The sequence below is a fragment of the Rhinolophus hipposideros genome, assembly GCF_964194185.1.
Source record: "Rhinolophus hipposideros genome assembly, chromosome: X".
NCBI classification, from domain to species: Eukaryota; Metazoa; Chordata; class Mammalia; order Chiroptera; family Rhinolophidae; genus Rhinolophus; species Rhinolophus hipposideros.
In genome coordinates this window covers 21,627,790-21,643,189 of record NC_138046.1, presented here as the reverse complement: position 1 = coordinate 21,643,189, position 15,400 = coordinate 21,627,790, and the positions used below count along the sequence as shown (strand labels likewise).

Below are 15,400 nucleotides of genomic sequence, written 5' to 3'. Positions count from 1 at the left end.
TACCTACATAATTAAAGTTCCATGTTTTTTTAAAGCACCTACCCTGTTTCCCCGAAAATAAGACCTAGCTGGACCATCAGCTCTAATGTGTCTTTTGGAGCAAAAATTAATATCAGACCTGGTCTTATTTTACTATAAGACCAAGTCATATAGTATAATATTACAGTAAAATAAGACCAGGTCTTATATAGTATAATATTATAGTAAAATAAGACCGGATCTTATATTAATTTTTACTCCAAAAGACGCATTAGAGCTGATGGTCCAGCTAAGTCTTATTTTCGGGGAAACACAGTATATAACTTTGCTGGTTCCCTGAAGAATGGATTATAAAACCGTGACATTGTTGACTATCTGTGTGAGGTTTGTGGTTAATACATTTGGGTGCTTTGAAACTGCTTTTTGAAAATGAGGAAGTCTTTTAGGAGAAGCATCCTGGCTGACTTTTCACATTGGCTTGGCGAAAATAAATATCCATTTCTTAAGAGGCCTGGAACAATCCTAAGTGGTTTAGAAGATATTTCCTCTGGGATCCATCGGGTGTCAGTGGGCTTCCCATCCCCAGGACCACCTCAGGTTTCTAAATTTGATGTTTTATATGCAAGAGTCAACAGAGGAGAGTATCTCTAATATCACCCATAGAATGGTAAGGGATATATTTTCTGAACAAGACATGGACCATTTTTACAGGAACAGGGAAGTACCATATTTATTGAGACAATTTTTTTTCTAACAGTGTTTCACATTTATTGAAAATAAGGAAAAGACTTTTGTCCAGGTAGTGTTGAGGATTCGGCAGAATCTAAGAGTTATTTGGTTGACCAACAAGCACATAACTAAAAAAAAAAAAAAATACTGCAAATTAAGAAGGGAACTGGATGCTGGGCAAAACGAACAGGTCCACAGGAGAACAGGAGTGACTCGATTTGGCTGCCGGGCAGCCCTGGGACCCGGCAGCCATGTGGCAGGAGCAGAAGGTGTCTCTGGGAGTAGGGAGGGAATGGGTCCCGCCGAAGGTGAACGGCTGGCAGAGCCCCTCCAGGGAGGCGGTGAGCTGTTGGAATCATTGTCCGGGGGCTGTGGCCAGCTCAGTCCGATAGCTCCCGGGTGAGACCAGATCGCTGGAGGCTGCAGTGTGTCGCTGGGATGCGGCGGATGGTGATGGCAGCCGCCGCGCAGGTCTCCGGGCACATCGATGCAGGCCTGGTAGCCTGACAGGGAGCGGCTGGGCCGTGGGGGTCTGTCCAGCGTGCAGCGGGAGCCCAGCTCGCAGCTGGAGCCCAGGACGGAGTCCAAGTGTGCGTGGGAGGGGCCGGGCTGGCCCGAGGGGGGGGGCGGCGGCGGCGGCGGCGGCGGCGGCGGCGGCGGCGCGCTCCAGAGAGAGGCCCCGCTGCAGCAGCGGGACCTGGAGCGCTATTCCTGGAACAAAGGCAAGCACTACGCGGGCGGGGACGGGAGCGCGGGGAGGATCACGGCGACCGGAACGTAAGGGCGGGGAGGCGCGGCGGGAGGACGCCTGCGGCGGTCTGGGCGGTGGCGACTGGCGCGCGGACTCTCCCCCGAGCACCCGCCCCCCAGGCCCGAGGGTCTCCCGGCCTAGAAGTCCTCGTCCTCCACCCATCCAAAGACCCGCTTCATCTCGGCCAGGAAGCCCCGGTAATCATTGAGCAGGGGGCTCTCCTTCCTGATGTAGGGGATCACCCACTGCAGGGCCGGCCCGGTGAGGCGGGTGATGAGGAACGTCACCTTCAGGGCATCGCTGGAGAACAGGGTCTCGTCCACCAGCATGTAGGCGCCCGTCTGCACGATAAACTCCGGGAGCCGGTCGGTGTCTCCGTCAAACGTCTCGGGGAAGGGAATCGGGTTCCTCCACCGACGCGCCTGGGGCCGGAGGGGCAGGGCCAGGAGGGCCTTGATCAGCTGCACTCGGCCGTCCATCGCGCCTGGCTCGCTCGGCTGGGCTGGGCGGGGCTGGGAGCAGGCGGGCGGGGAGGCGTGGCGGGAAGTGCGTGTGTGCGGAGGCGGGTCCAGGCGGGGTGGGCGGGGCCCCGGGCGGGGCCGGGCGCGGGCGCGGGCGCGAGCTCCGCCCACAAGGCCTGGTGGTCGCTGGTGCGCAGGCGCGCAGGGAGCCGACTGCAGGCCTGAGAAGCGGAAGGTGGGGATGGGGGTGGAGGCGTCCGAGGAGGAAGGCGGGGCTACGTCCCGCTCGAGAAGGCGGGGTCAGAATCGGAGGGGCGGGGCCGAGGTTTCCCGGGGCGGGCCGCTGGGTAGGGGCAGGGACCAGGGAGGAGTCCCGGACACCTGGCTCTATGTAGTGAGGGAGGAGTACGCTGCAAGTTTGGGACCTTAGCGTCCCTGTCCTGGGGGTCGAGGAGTCCTGCCTTCCTACCGCTTCTGCCCTTCCGCTCCAGAGTAATTTTCGCTAACCCTGGACTCTGGGTGCCACTTGAGTGCATTTTCTGCTTACGGATGAATTTCTCAGCCAGAGAAGTATTGCAAGGCTGGTTGTAGATGTGGTGGCCTTGCACCATAATGGAAAAGTCCCAAGTGTTATCCAACATAATCTAGTGCAGGATATTTAAAAAAATAATGCACCATAACTAATTAATGTAAAGATGGTTAAATGTTCAGAAGTCTCTTTATTTGTTTTAAAGTTTGCCAGCAATTCTCTGGCCTGCTCCATAGGCAGTTCACAACACTGCAACTTGCTTTCAGACCATCAGGAGAAGGCGATTGAGTCATCTTGTAGGATGGAGCTGTGTATAATTTGCCTTAATCATAGGAGTGACATTCCATTGCTATTGCTGTAGTCTATCTGTTATAAATAAATCACTGTCTGGGCGGCCGGTTAGCTCAGTGGGTTACAGCGCGGTGCTCTTAACAATAAGGTTGCTGGTTCGATCCCCAAATGGGCCACTATGACCTGCATCCTCCACAACTAGATTGAAACAACTACTTGACTTGGAGCTAATGGGTCCTGGAAAAAACACACTTAAATAAATAAAAGTTTAAAAAAGAAAGAAAGACGTCACTGTCCCACCCACACTCAAAGGCATCATGAGGATTTTGAGATTGTGGAGGCCACCTAAAAGTATGTCTGCCATAGTATGGATGTATGTACCACAGCTTGGTGATCCATTCACCCATTTAAAGGGATTTGGCATGTTTCAAGTTTTTGGCAACTACCAATAAATCAGCTATAAACATTCATGTACATATTTTTGTTTGAATATCTGTTTTCATTTGTGTGGGGTAAATGCCTAGAAGGAAGATTTCTGTGTCATACAGTTCCTTTAAGAAACTCTCATCGGGGGTGGCCGGTTAGCTCAGTTGGTTAGAGCATGGTACTAATAACACCAAGGTTATCTGTTCGATCCCCACATGGGCCACTGTGAGCTATGCTCTCCTTAATTAAAAACAGCAAATAAATAAACAAACAAAAAACTCATCAAACTAGGAGTAAAAGGGAACTCCTCAATCTGATGAAGGGCATCTACAAAAACCTGCTAACATCATACTTACAGGTAAAGCCAAAATGCTTTCTGCCCTTACTCAAAAACAAGGCAGACATGCACATTCTCACCACTTCAAGTTAATATTGTAGTGGAGGTTCCAGCCAGTGCAATAAGGCAGAAAAAAAAAGAAAGAAAGAAAAGGCAAAGAAATAAAAGTCATCTAGATTAGCAGGAAAAAAGAAGGTAAACTCTTGTTATTCACAGATTTCATGATCATATACATCGAGAACAGATCCTCCAGGATCCAGGATGAACAACAAAAAACTAGAACTAATAAGTGAGTTTAACAAGATTTCAGGACTTAAGGTGAATATGCAAAAGTTAATCATTATTTCTAGTAACAAACGAGAACTTTTAAACTAAAAATATTTTATACACCATAAATGTGACAAATTTAGGGTTAAATATGACAATGTTTAAAAAGTACACATTAGGGGCCAGCCCGGTGGCTCAGGCGGTTGGAGCTCCATGCTCCTAACTCCAAAGGTTGCCGGTTCGGTTCCCACATGGGCCAGTGGGCTCTCAACCACAAGGTTGCCAGTTCAATTCCTCCACTCCAGCGGGGGATGGTGGGCGGCGCCCCCTGCAGCTTAGATTGAACACACACCTTGAGCTGAGCTGTCGCTGAGCTCCCAGGTGGCTCAGTTGGTCCTGGAGGAGGGTCCTGGAAGTGCACACTGTTCCCCAATAAAAATCTGTGGTCCTGTTCCCCTTCCCCAATAAAAATCTAAGAAAAAAAAAGTACACATTAAAAACTATAGTACATTACTGAGATGAATTATAGAAGATCTGAGTAATGGAGATATATATTTTCATGGGTTGGAAGACTCACTATTGTTAAGATAGCAATTCTCCCCAAATTAATGTATAGATTCAAAGTCCTAGCAAAATTTTTAATATATAAAAAGTAACTGATTCAAAAATTCATATGGAAATGCAAAGGACATACAATGGTCAGAACTACTTTGAAATAAAACTAACTTGGAAGACTAGTACTGATTGATTTCAAGATTTATGATAAACCTACAGTAATTGAGACAGTAATATTGTCATCAAGATAGACAAATAGGTGAATGGAACAGAATATGGAATCCAGAAAAGGAATCACATGTATATGGATAGCCGAGTTTTGACAAAGATGTAAATACAGTTCATTGGAGAAAGGATAATCTTTCAATAAAGACACAGGAACAATTAGCTCTCCATTTACAAAAATTGTTTTTATCAATATCTCATACCATGTACAAAAATTAACTCAAAATTTTTCGTAGACCTACTAGTAAAACCTAAAATGATAAAACTCCTAGAAGAAAACGGGGAAGAAAAACCTGTGGAAACTTAAGATTGGGCAAAGATTTTCTACAGACCACACAAAAGCATAATTCAAAAATGGAAAATTGTGTAAATGGAACTTCAACAAATTAAAAAGCTTTTTGACGCTTCAAAAACACAGTTAAGAGAATGCAAAGAAAAGTCACAGGTGGGGGAAAATATTTCTAAATCACATATCTGATTAAGATGAATACAAGAAACACACACACACACAATTCTTGACAATTAAGTTCGCGATGTCATCCTAAAAAAAGTGCTACATACCTCATTGGTGAATATCACTACACTCACCTTCAAAGTACTCCCCTTGGGAAGCTATGCACCGATGTCAACCTTCAAAGCAATTTTGGAATCTTTTTCTGTAATGACCATCAGAACTGTCTTATTACTCTTGATGTCCTGAATGTCATCAAAATGTTTTCCTTTCAATATTTTCTTTATCTCCGGGTAAAGAAAGAAGTCATTGAGGGCCAGATGAGGTGAGCAGGGAAGGTGTTCTAATGCGGTTATTTGTTTACTGGCTGAAAACTCCCTCACAGACAGTGCTGTGTGAGCTGGTGCATTGCCGTGATGCAAGAGGTCCTTTGGGACCATTTTTGCACACACCTTTTTCATGCCAAGATTTTCACTTAAGATTTTCCTGTTTCTCTAGCAATGTTTACTTGGTCTGCTATGCCTCTCACAGTCAGCTGATGATATTGATGCACAATTTAATGAATTTTTGCAATGTTTTCATCAGCGCTGATCCTTACAAGCCACCCTGACCTCTCTTCATCAGCAACACATTCTCTCCCCTCAGAAAAACGTTTAATCAATTTGTGCACTGCCGTTTTCTTCACAGCATTATCCCCATAAATTTGGACTAACATGTCCCTGATTTCACTTCCACTCTTGCCATGTTTGACAAGAAATTTAATGTTTGTTCATTGCTCTAATTCAAGCTCAGACATTCTTGTGACGGCACACCAAACCATGCAACAAAAATAATGAATGCCACTCAGCAAGACACCATCATATGTTGACACAAAAACAGTTGTGAGACACTGATATACCAAGGTTATAAAACCTTACCAAGCTGTTTGTGCAGTGCTGCCAAAATAAGCGCAAGGTAGCAAGTTCATGAACTTAATGGTCAGACCCCGTATTATATATATCTAAAGTGTAGAATTCTATAATTCATCATCCAAAGTCAAACCTCCTTCCATCACCAGACCCAACATTAGAAAAGTAAACAGCCCAATTAAAAATGGGCAAATATTTGAACAGACACTTCACAAAAGAAGATATACACGTGTGGCAAATAAGCACATCAAAAAGATGTTCAACATCATTAATAATTAGGAAATTACAAACTAAAATCACAATGAATTACCCATCACAGCTATTAAAATTGCTAAAATAAAAACAAAAGAAAGCCAAACCAAAACAGAACAAAACAAAACATGACAATACTAAGTGCCCTTAAGTTTGAAGAGCAGATTAATCTCATACAATGCTGGTGGGAATACACAATAGTAGAACTGCTTCAGAAAATATTTTTGGCATCTTCATGCAACTTTGTAAACTGTAATTTCCCCTCTCCTGAGATAACCACTATTCTGAGTTCTACAAACACTTAGTGCCTACTCTCGACATTGCTATAAAATGGAATCAATAAAGTATATACTATTTTGTACCTCACTTCTTATACTGAATGTATTATCTGTAGCAGTCATCCAAATTGCAGGGAGTACTAGAAGTTCATTTTAAAATATTCCAGAATTACACTGTATAAATAAGCCACCAATTATCCATTTCCCTAATCTAGTAGTGTATTAAATGAAGTTTATCCCAGGAAGCACGGTTGTTTTATCAACTAAAAAGCAATCATGAGAGATGCCATATTAACCAGAAAGAAGAATGTACTAGACAGAATAATGGTCTCTCAAAGATGCCTGTGTCCTAATGCCCAGAACCTGAGAATACAATAAAAGAGGGATGTAAACTTGCAGATAGACTATATAGTTTCTAATCAGTTGACCTTAAAATAAGCAGATTACCCTTGATTATCTAATCACATAAACACTTTTTAAAAATTAAATTAATTGAAGTGATATTGGTTCATAAAATTATACATGTTTCAAATGTAAATTTCTATAATTCATCACCCAAAGTCAATCTCCTTCCATGGCCATATATTTGACCCCCATTACCCTTTTCGTAAAAGTGGAAGAGAGAGGCACAAGAGTGGGCGACAGAAAGGCCATGTGAGAAAGACTCAGCACACCACTGTTGACGTGGAAGATGGAGGAAGGAGCCAGTAGCCAAGAAATGTGATGGCCCCTAGCAGCTGGGAATGGCCCTCAGTCTACAGACAGCAAGACAATGGGACCTGGGTCCTACAACCACAAAGAACTGAATTCTGACACTAACCCCAATGACCAGGAAAGGGAGTATCCCCTATAACCTCCAGAAAGGAATGTGGCCTGCCAATACCATGATTCTGCTCTGGGAAGACCCATACCAAACTTCTGGCATACAGAGCCATAAGGTGATAAATTCATGTGGTAAATTTGAGAAGATTTGTTAAAATGCAATCGAAAACTAATACAAAGAGAAATATCCATATGATCATCCCAGTAGAAACAAAGAATAAACGTAGCCCATGCCCTGCTAGGGGCGACAGATATATGACTGTCTGCTTGGCTGGAGAACACAAGGATATTTGTGAGACAAAACGAAAGGCACACTCTAATCAGGGAGACCCACACGACTGGAAATCCAGAAAGGAATCTGCTACAGGAGTGCTGGGGAAATGCCTGGGAGGGAAGTGGCCCCACACGTTGTTCCTTCTCTGCCGCCACCCTCACCGCTTTGTGTGGACGGGAGAGTCTGGGGCTTGGGTGGATGCAGGTCCAGCTCTCAGGGACTCAAACACTTGGGGACCCTCCCCCAAGCACAAAGATTGAGCTGCCTCCACTGCTCCAGGCAGGGGTTGGGGAAACACTCTGGGGAGGGGGGAGCATGAGGGATGAGGGGACTGAGAGGGTACCTGGTGGCCAGTCACCCACTCTCCTCCCCTCACGCCCCCCTCCACCCACCAGCCCCAAACACTCTCATCCTCGGAGTCCTCCCTCCACCAGAAGAAGGCCACAGCCCAGGTCAGAAGCCTGAGCATGGTCCTGCTATCACCATGGCCTGGGCACTCGCCCCAGGAGACAAGGACGAGGCCTGCCTCTCTTGCAGCCACTGCTTCCCTGACGCCCTTCAGTCACAGTGGCCTCTCAAGGCCCGCGCCTCCTGCTTCTGTCCCTCAGCCTCTGTGAACCCCGATGTATGCGCTGCGATCCTGGCTGCAGGCTCTGTGCTCCTTACTGCATGTGTGCAGACCACTCCCATGGTCCACCCAGTGGGGTGCAGTGAACAGGCTCCAGAGGCCACCAAGAGGCGGTGGGCGGGACTGTCCTGGCTCTTCCTATCATCAGTGAAGGCACACATATGGTGGCCACAGGCAAGGGGGCTGGAGACAGCCCTGTGTGTGCTTCAGGGGACAGAGGTTTTCCTCTGTGAGGTCCCTGGGAGGATGCCGGCCTGGCGTGGAAGGTAAAGCTTTTTGAGCAGGGCTGCAGCCCTAGAAAAGACTGGCGGCTCCACACCTCCACTACCAGGATTCTCTTTTATTCTGCCCCATGGACAACGTCCTCTGTGAATGGGAAGTAGGAAGAGCAGGTGAGTCGGGGTATAATCACCCTAGAGATACAGACCATGACAAGCTGGGGTTTATCCCAGGAATGCAAAGTTCGTTGAACAGCTGAAAATCAATGGTTATGCACCATATTAATAGTACAAGGAGGGAAAACATGCACAATGCAATAAGGTAGATGGAAAAAAACAGGCTTGACCAAATCCAACAACCATTCGTGATAAAAAAAGATTTAACACATATGGAAAAGAAGGGAATTTCCTCAACATGATAAACAGTGTCTACAAAAAACTCACAGTGTACAAAATGCTTAGTGGTGAAAGAGTAAATGTTTTCCCTAATACTGGGCACAATGCAGGATTTCCACTTTTGCTTTTCTATTCAACATCGTACTGGAGGTTTGGCCAGTGGAATGAGCCCGCCACCCACCAAAATAAAACCATCCTGATTCGAAAGGGACTAAAACAGACAGGATCACATGACATGATCCTGTCTGGAGAAATTCCCAAGGAAAGACACACTTATGATGTGTGTAGGGGAAGGCGCTTTACAGCCTCTCAGACTCTGTTCACACTAGGTTACATCCCCTGGGAAAGCAGCATGCGACCACCCCAACATCAGAAACAGTGCTTCAAAAAGACCCACGTGAGGTCACTTGACCAGGCCAGCACTCCAGGAGCAGGAGGCACTCCGTGTCCCCAGCTGCCCCACATGCTCCCCCGCCGGAAAAGCAGGCCAATCTCAACAGTGTAAGCAAGCACCTGGTGTCTCTGCGGAGAGCCAAGTGCCCTGGACTGGGGAGAGCTCCCCAAAGAGTAGGGGAGGGGGGTTGGGAAGAGAAGCATTGACCCACAGCAGTTCTTTAGTAAGTGGCCAATCTATTTGGTTTAGCGAAGTCTGTGTTAGCCAAGGAAGGATGAGGCCATCCCAGCAACCAGAGGACTGAAGAACAGAAAATAATTTCTACTGAAGCCCATCTGGGAAGCCCAGGTGAGCAGACAAATCATGACCTCGGAGAGGTGGGGCCAGCCTCTTAGAGGAGCACAAATAAGCGCAGGGGGCAGAGGGATGTCTCCCAGAGCTACCTGATCTCTGTGTGACAGTGGTGCTCTTGGGCCTCTCCTCAGTGCGGAGGGGGACGGGTAGCTGATGAAGGGAGACACAAGGACTCCCCAGGCCCCCATCCCACCGCAGCCTCATACGCAGAGGAGAGCAGACTTTGTCACTCAGGTGTGATGAGCCTTGAGAGGCTCCGGCAGGACCCACACAGCTCCTGTAAAGAGCAGAGATCAGGAGGCCCCCTAGACACCACAGTGACTGAGAGCCAAAGGGAGGAGCAAAGATAACAAGACAGGAGAGGAACATCCATCACATAACATGTGACCCAAAACCCTCGACGGCAGCAGGCCAACCAACGGAATATTCTGGAGCAGAGAAGAGGGCAGCTTTCTAATATCGACTCTAGACAAGGGTGCAAGATAGTACTTCCTACTGTCAAGCCAAGAGCAGAGTAGACAGCAAGGCTCTCCAGCTCCGAGATGAGAACGGCAGCACGAACTAGAAGCTTCCAGCCGTGTTTCCATTCTTTGAAGGTACTGCCTTAACAGAGATCAATAGGATGTACAGAAAGCAGAGAATTATGACTCATCTTTGATCCAGTATTGAGGTGGAGACCAGGGGCAAGCAAGCGCTCATCTCTGCATCTGGATTTGTCTCAGCACCACTGCCAGACACCCACCTTTTATCCAGCCAGTTCGAATAGACACGAAACTCTCCTGAATCTGCCCTGATGCTGACTTTTGCCTGTGGGTCAGGACGTTCTGCTTTAAATGGATATTCTCACATACATTTCAGTTTCACCAGTGGGCCCCTTCCACAGATGAACACCTCTCCTGACCTTACAGCCCTTGCCCCACCCCTGTGATAGAAGCTCACAAAGGTAGCCCACCACCATCCCCTTAGTTCTGGAACAATCCCAGGCCTCAGTTCTTTCCCTATTAGGCTGGGTCAGAGAGAGAGCTGAGATCTCTAGTGAATGATCGGGTCATCTAGGACTGTTCTGCCAGTTTCCCAGTGCCTGCCTAGTGGGAAATAGCAGAGACAGTGCTCTTTAGGCAAAGCGCAAGGGTGCTTTTGTTCCACTGCCTGTCCCTCCCCTCTTCCCACCCCCCCACCCCTGGAGGCTTGTCCACACTGCCCTTGAGCTTGGCTCTTGGTTCTGACCTTGGAGACCTCTCCTTGGACACAGATCCTCCTGGGCTTCTGGGCACATCGATACTGCCTCAGATAAACGCCTGCTCGCTCCTGACCCAACCCCATATCATTGCACATTCCCAGAACGGCCGGCAGGCTTTCCCCACGTCCTCCCAGGAAGAGCACCAGAATGGACAGGCAACGCCACGGCAGGGAGAGAACCCGAGGGGAGCACGGTCACTCACGGGGACTTCGTAGCTGTTAACCGGATGGAGAGCGGAGATTGAGTCCCTCCAACAGGGTGACCACACCCTCAGGGAGTGCTGGGGCCAGGTTCCTACAACCCGGAATCCCGGCAGGGCCATGGGACTCTGCTGGAGCACAGCGCAGGTTTCAAAAAACACAGGCAGACGTTTCTGAGCAGAATAGCGTGCTACTTTCCTAGCCTCGTGCCCACAGGCCTTAACCCTCGAGGGGGCTCCTATTTTTGGTTGGCCCGATGCAGCAGGCCTTTCCAGGCTTCTGGGTGTTGGGCACAGCCTCAGGAGCCCAGCCCTCGCACCCTACACTGCCCGGTGATGGCCAGGTGCAGCTCTCTCTGGCTGTCTCCTGGCTCCGCCCATCCTTAGAGCAGAATCAGTGTCCACCTCCTCAGACCTCACTGCCGCATCTGCACCCACCCACCCTTGTATGGGCTCCCGCTGGCCCGTCAAGTGCCGTCTGCCATCTGCTGTCCCTCTGCCTCCTTTGGCCTCATCCTCTGGTCTCACCCGGGACTCTCCCACTGCCTGTCGCCTCCTCCTGCCTCCTGTTCTGCTCCCACATTTCCACAACCTTGAGCTCAGGGCTCACTCAGCATCTGGGCCCAGACACAATCTGTCCCTTCTGGGCTCGTGTCCAGCTGCCTCTCGGGCCTACTTGGCACCCACATGTATACTGGGTCTGAGGCTGCCTCTGAGTGTGCATACTGCACCCCACCCAACTCCCTGCTACCTGAACCCACTTCCACAGCCCTCCAGCAAGGCCCATTCTGGCCCCTGTGCTGCCCTTGCCACTCACCCAGGCACGAACAGGATGCTGTGACAGTGCCTGCCCATAGAGGCCAGCGCTCCAGGGCCCGCCTTCTCTGGTCATGGAGCCACCCCAGGGTCCAGGACTGAGCTGCCTCATCTCCACAATCAGCAGGCCTCCACGACCCACTGCCTGCCCAAAGCAGTGGGACTATCTGCCAGAACTTTTAAGGGCTTGTGCCCCCATCCCCAGCACATGCACTGGATTGGCTGCCGACCCACGGCCCGACTGACGAGGGCAGATACCCCTGACCACACACCAGTCACTATTGCCATCTCCCGGCTGTCCCACCTCAGCCACCTGGAACCATGGTGGGCCTGGGACCCTCTCTCGATTCAGCAGAGCGGTCCCCAAGGCCACCCCAGTCCAGCTATTCCCTTGCTGTGCCACCAACCCTTTGTCAGAAGCCTCCCTCGGCGGCTGCCATGACAATCCTGCCTCTCTCTGGCCACCGGAGTCCATCTGCAACAACCACTACTACTCTTCCATTTACAACACCCCGTTCCTCAGAAATCTGGAGTCTCTCCCATGAGCCCCAACTTTTTCCTGCTCCCCCAGATACCAATTCATGCCACACACACCCCCGGCGGCTCATTGAAGTGTACACAGGCTCCACGCTCCCAGGAAAGAAACACCTTCAGGACACCCTGGCTCTCGGTGACACCCACAGAGCCTCAGGGGAGGTGAAGATCCTTGGCCCTTCAAACCGTGACACCTATTTCCTGGGCTCCTCTCCGTGCCCGATCCGTGGTGGGCCCTGGGCACAGACCCCCAGTAGGCCAGTTAGGGGACCCCACAGAGAACATGTGAGTGCGGAAGGGTTTTGAGGATTGCATGAGGGCTCAGCCAGGAGCAACGCCCCCTCCCCAAACCCAGGAAGTAATCTGGGGTGTAGATTAACTCAGAACACCCTGAAGCCCCTGACCAGCAGAGCCAGAGGTGGCCTTCATAGTTCCCAGGGACAGGCACACACAGACTGCTTTTGAAAATCACGTACGTTAAAAAGAAATGACAAGGTCTGGCCCGGTGGCTCAGGCGGTTAGAGCTCCGTGCTCCTAACACCGAAGGCTGCCGCTTCGAATCCAACATGGGCCAGTGGACTCTCAACCACAAGGTTGCCGGTTCAACTCCTCAACGACCCGCAAGGGATGGTGGGCTGCGCCCCCTGCAACTAGCAATGGCAACTGGACCTGGAGCTGAGCTGCACCCTCCACAACTAAGACTGAAAAGACAACATGAAACTGAACGGAACCCTCCACAACTAAGATTGAAAGGACAACAACTTGACTTGGAAAAATATCCTGGAAGTACACACTGTTCCCCAATAAAGTCCGGTTCCCCTTCCCCAATAAAATCATTAAAAAAAGAAAGAAAGAAAAATGACAAGGCACGTGTGACAAGAATGCCAGTGGATTCACCTGATACAACGGGAAGGTGATTCCACTGATATTCAAACAGTGTATTCAATGAAATTGTTCTGGAAGCTCTTTTCTAATGCACTTTCCTGGTGAACCCCATAGCAGATCTGAGCTCCGTTTAAAGCACTTTTTATTCAGATGTCCGGCAAAATCTTGACCCAGACCCTGCGTAGTATTTTCCGCCCTCCTCTGCCTACTTCCCTCTAGGACAGGCTTTTGCCACCAGGAATGCAGAGGGCAGCGTGCTGGCCTGGGAGTCCCAGCTCCAAGGCTCACCAGCTCTGGGGCCATGGTGAGTCACGGAGACCCTGTGCACCTGTTTCCCTGTCTGCTCCACAGGCACAGTAACGCAGGCCTGGGGTGGGGGTGGGGATGGGGGTGGGAAACGTCACAACCCTATCAGTGTTTTGAGTCCAGCAAACTCATTTCTCTTGTCTCTAGTTTTTCATTTTCTGTGACTTCACAATAACAGCAAGTCTCCACATACCTGCCACGTGCGAGTTACTGCAGTTCGAGGATGCACTGGCCAGCGAGCTTTTTCCCCAACGGCAAATTTAGCAAAAAGTCAGACCACATCACCCTGGGAATTACAGAGAAATTGCTAAAGCAGAGGCCTCACACTGACTCCACTTCCCCCACTCCCTTCCTGGGTCCCAAGACCTTCCTTCTCTTTCTTCTCTTTCCCTTACCCAAACCTGCCGTGCACGCGTGACTGTCGCATTTCACTGTAGCCTTAGCAACGCACACCTCGGGCTTCTTTAGGTAGTTCAAGGGAGCGGCCAGCAGATGGCGCGACTCCATCCGTGCCGGCCAGACTCGGGCTGGAGCAAGGAGCCTTTCGCCCAGCTTCGACAGAGTCAGCTTTCTGGAAATGAATAAACCACGAAGATGTGATATACAGGTTTTCAAAGGTTATACGGCGTGCTAGATCTTGAACAAATAAGAACTTCTGGACTGATTATGTAATCCCGATTGCTATGCACACAACAGTGAGTCGCAAACACAGCAGGGGAGCAGGGCCGGCTCCCCAGAAGTCACCAGGGTCTTTTCAGAACACCAGTGACACTGGGAGACAGGCAGTGCCGTCTTCTGACTAGGCTCAGTGCGGCTGGAGCAGGCTTGGAGGGGGAAACAATCTGGGGTTGAACCCTGGCTCTTCAGGTCACGAGGGAATGACTTCGCCAGGTCCCTCCCACTCTGTGAGCTTCCCTTTCTTCGTCTGCAAAATGCCTAGTGGTTCAGAGGTTCTGTGAGGAATCGGTGAAATAATGCACATCACTCAATAAACACTGAGCACGGTGCCTGACACGTGGAAGCGGTCAGGAAAGGAGGACTAGTCTTTATTAGCCATTAGTCTTATTCATCAGACCAGCTGTTCAGTCTCAGGGACATCCAAAGGCAGCACTGTGTCAGCGTCCCGGGCACAAACGTTAGATACAGCAGCTCTACCACTTAGTTAGGGCTGTGGGAACACCACTCGGCCTCTCTGAGGCCCTGCTTCCTGACTGGTAAAATCAGCATGTGCAACACCCAGCCTCCACGCTGTCGCGGGGATCGAATGTCGCCCTGTGCCTGTGGAAGTGCCTGGAACACAGGAAGGGCTCCCTAGGTGGCAGCTGCTGTGGCAGCCAGCACAAGGGAGCACCGCCACCGCGGAGCAGCTACCACGGAAACAACGCATACTTCCGCCTTGTTTGAGCCTCTTCCATCTACTTCTCACCCGCTCTCACTCAGTTGCACAGAACAGGCAGCAGACATCCAAAGGCCGAACAAAAGAAAACCTATAACAGAGGGCATTCTCTGCACCGAAAGTTTTCCAAATTTGGAAAACACAGCCACTCTATAACTTCGACGGCTGTACTACAGCTGAAGCCCTCACTGAGCCTCCCTGAAGCTCACAGCCTTCCTCTGCTGGCGCCCAGCTTTGCTGGAAACACCCGGACTCCTGGCATGCCTGCACCTTTGGCCTCCCGCAGCCACAGAGCAAGTCTCCTGGTGCTGACTGTCCTGGAGAATGCCTCTGGGAGGACAAGCGAAGGACAAAGCACGCCCACATTCCCACCCTCAGTCTGCTCTGTCCTCTGCCTGCACCCACCCCTCCCTCTCTCTGCTTTCCCATCACCTGTTTCTCCCAAGGATCACAGGGATTTGCTCAGCCTCTCAGGCGACACGGGGCTTAAAACTGAAAC

General features: G+C 49.8%; 1 protein-coding gene across 1 annotated transcript; it reads right to left on the bottom strand.

The window, feature by feature from the left end:
• Positions 1-329: 329 nt before the first annotated feature.
• Positions 330-1,995, bottom strand: RTL8C (retrotransposon Gag like 8C). The gene has a single exon (XM_081042213.1). The coding sequence runs from the start codon at positions 1,936-1,938 to the stop codon at positions 1,597-1,599; it is 342 nt and encodes a 113-aa protein (XP_080898339.1). The 5' UTR covers positions 1,939-1,995; the 3' UTR covers positions 330-1,596.
• Between the last annotated feature and the right edge of the window lie 13,405 nt (positions 1,996-15,400).

Coding starts and splice junctions, on each gene's coding strand:
- RTL8C (XM_081042213.1), bottom strand. CDS start 1,938: ATGGACGGCCGAGTGCAGCTGATCAAGGCCCTCCTGGCCCTGCCCCTC.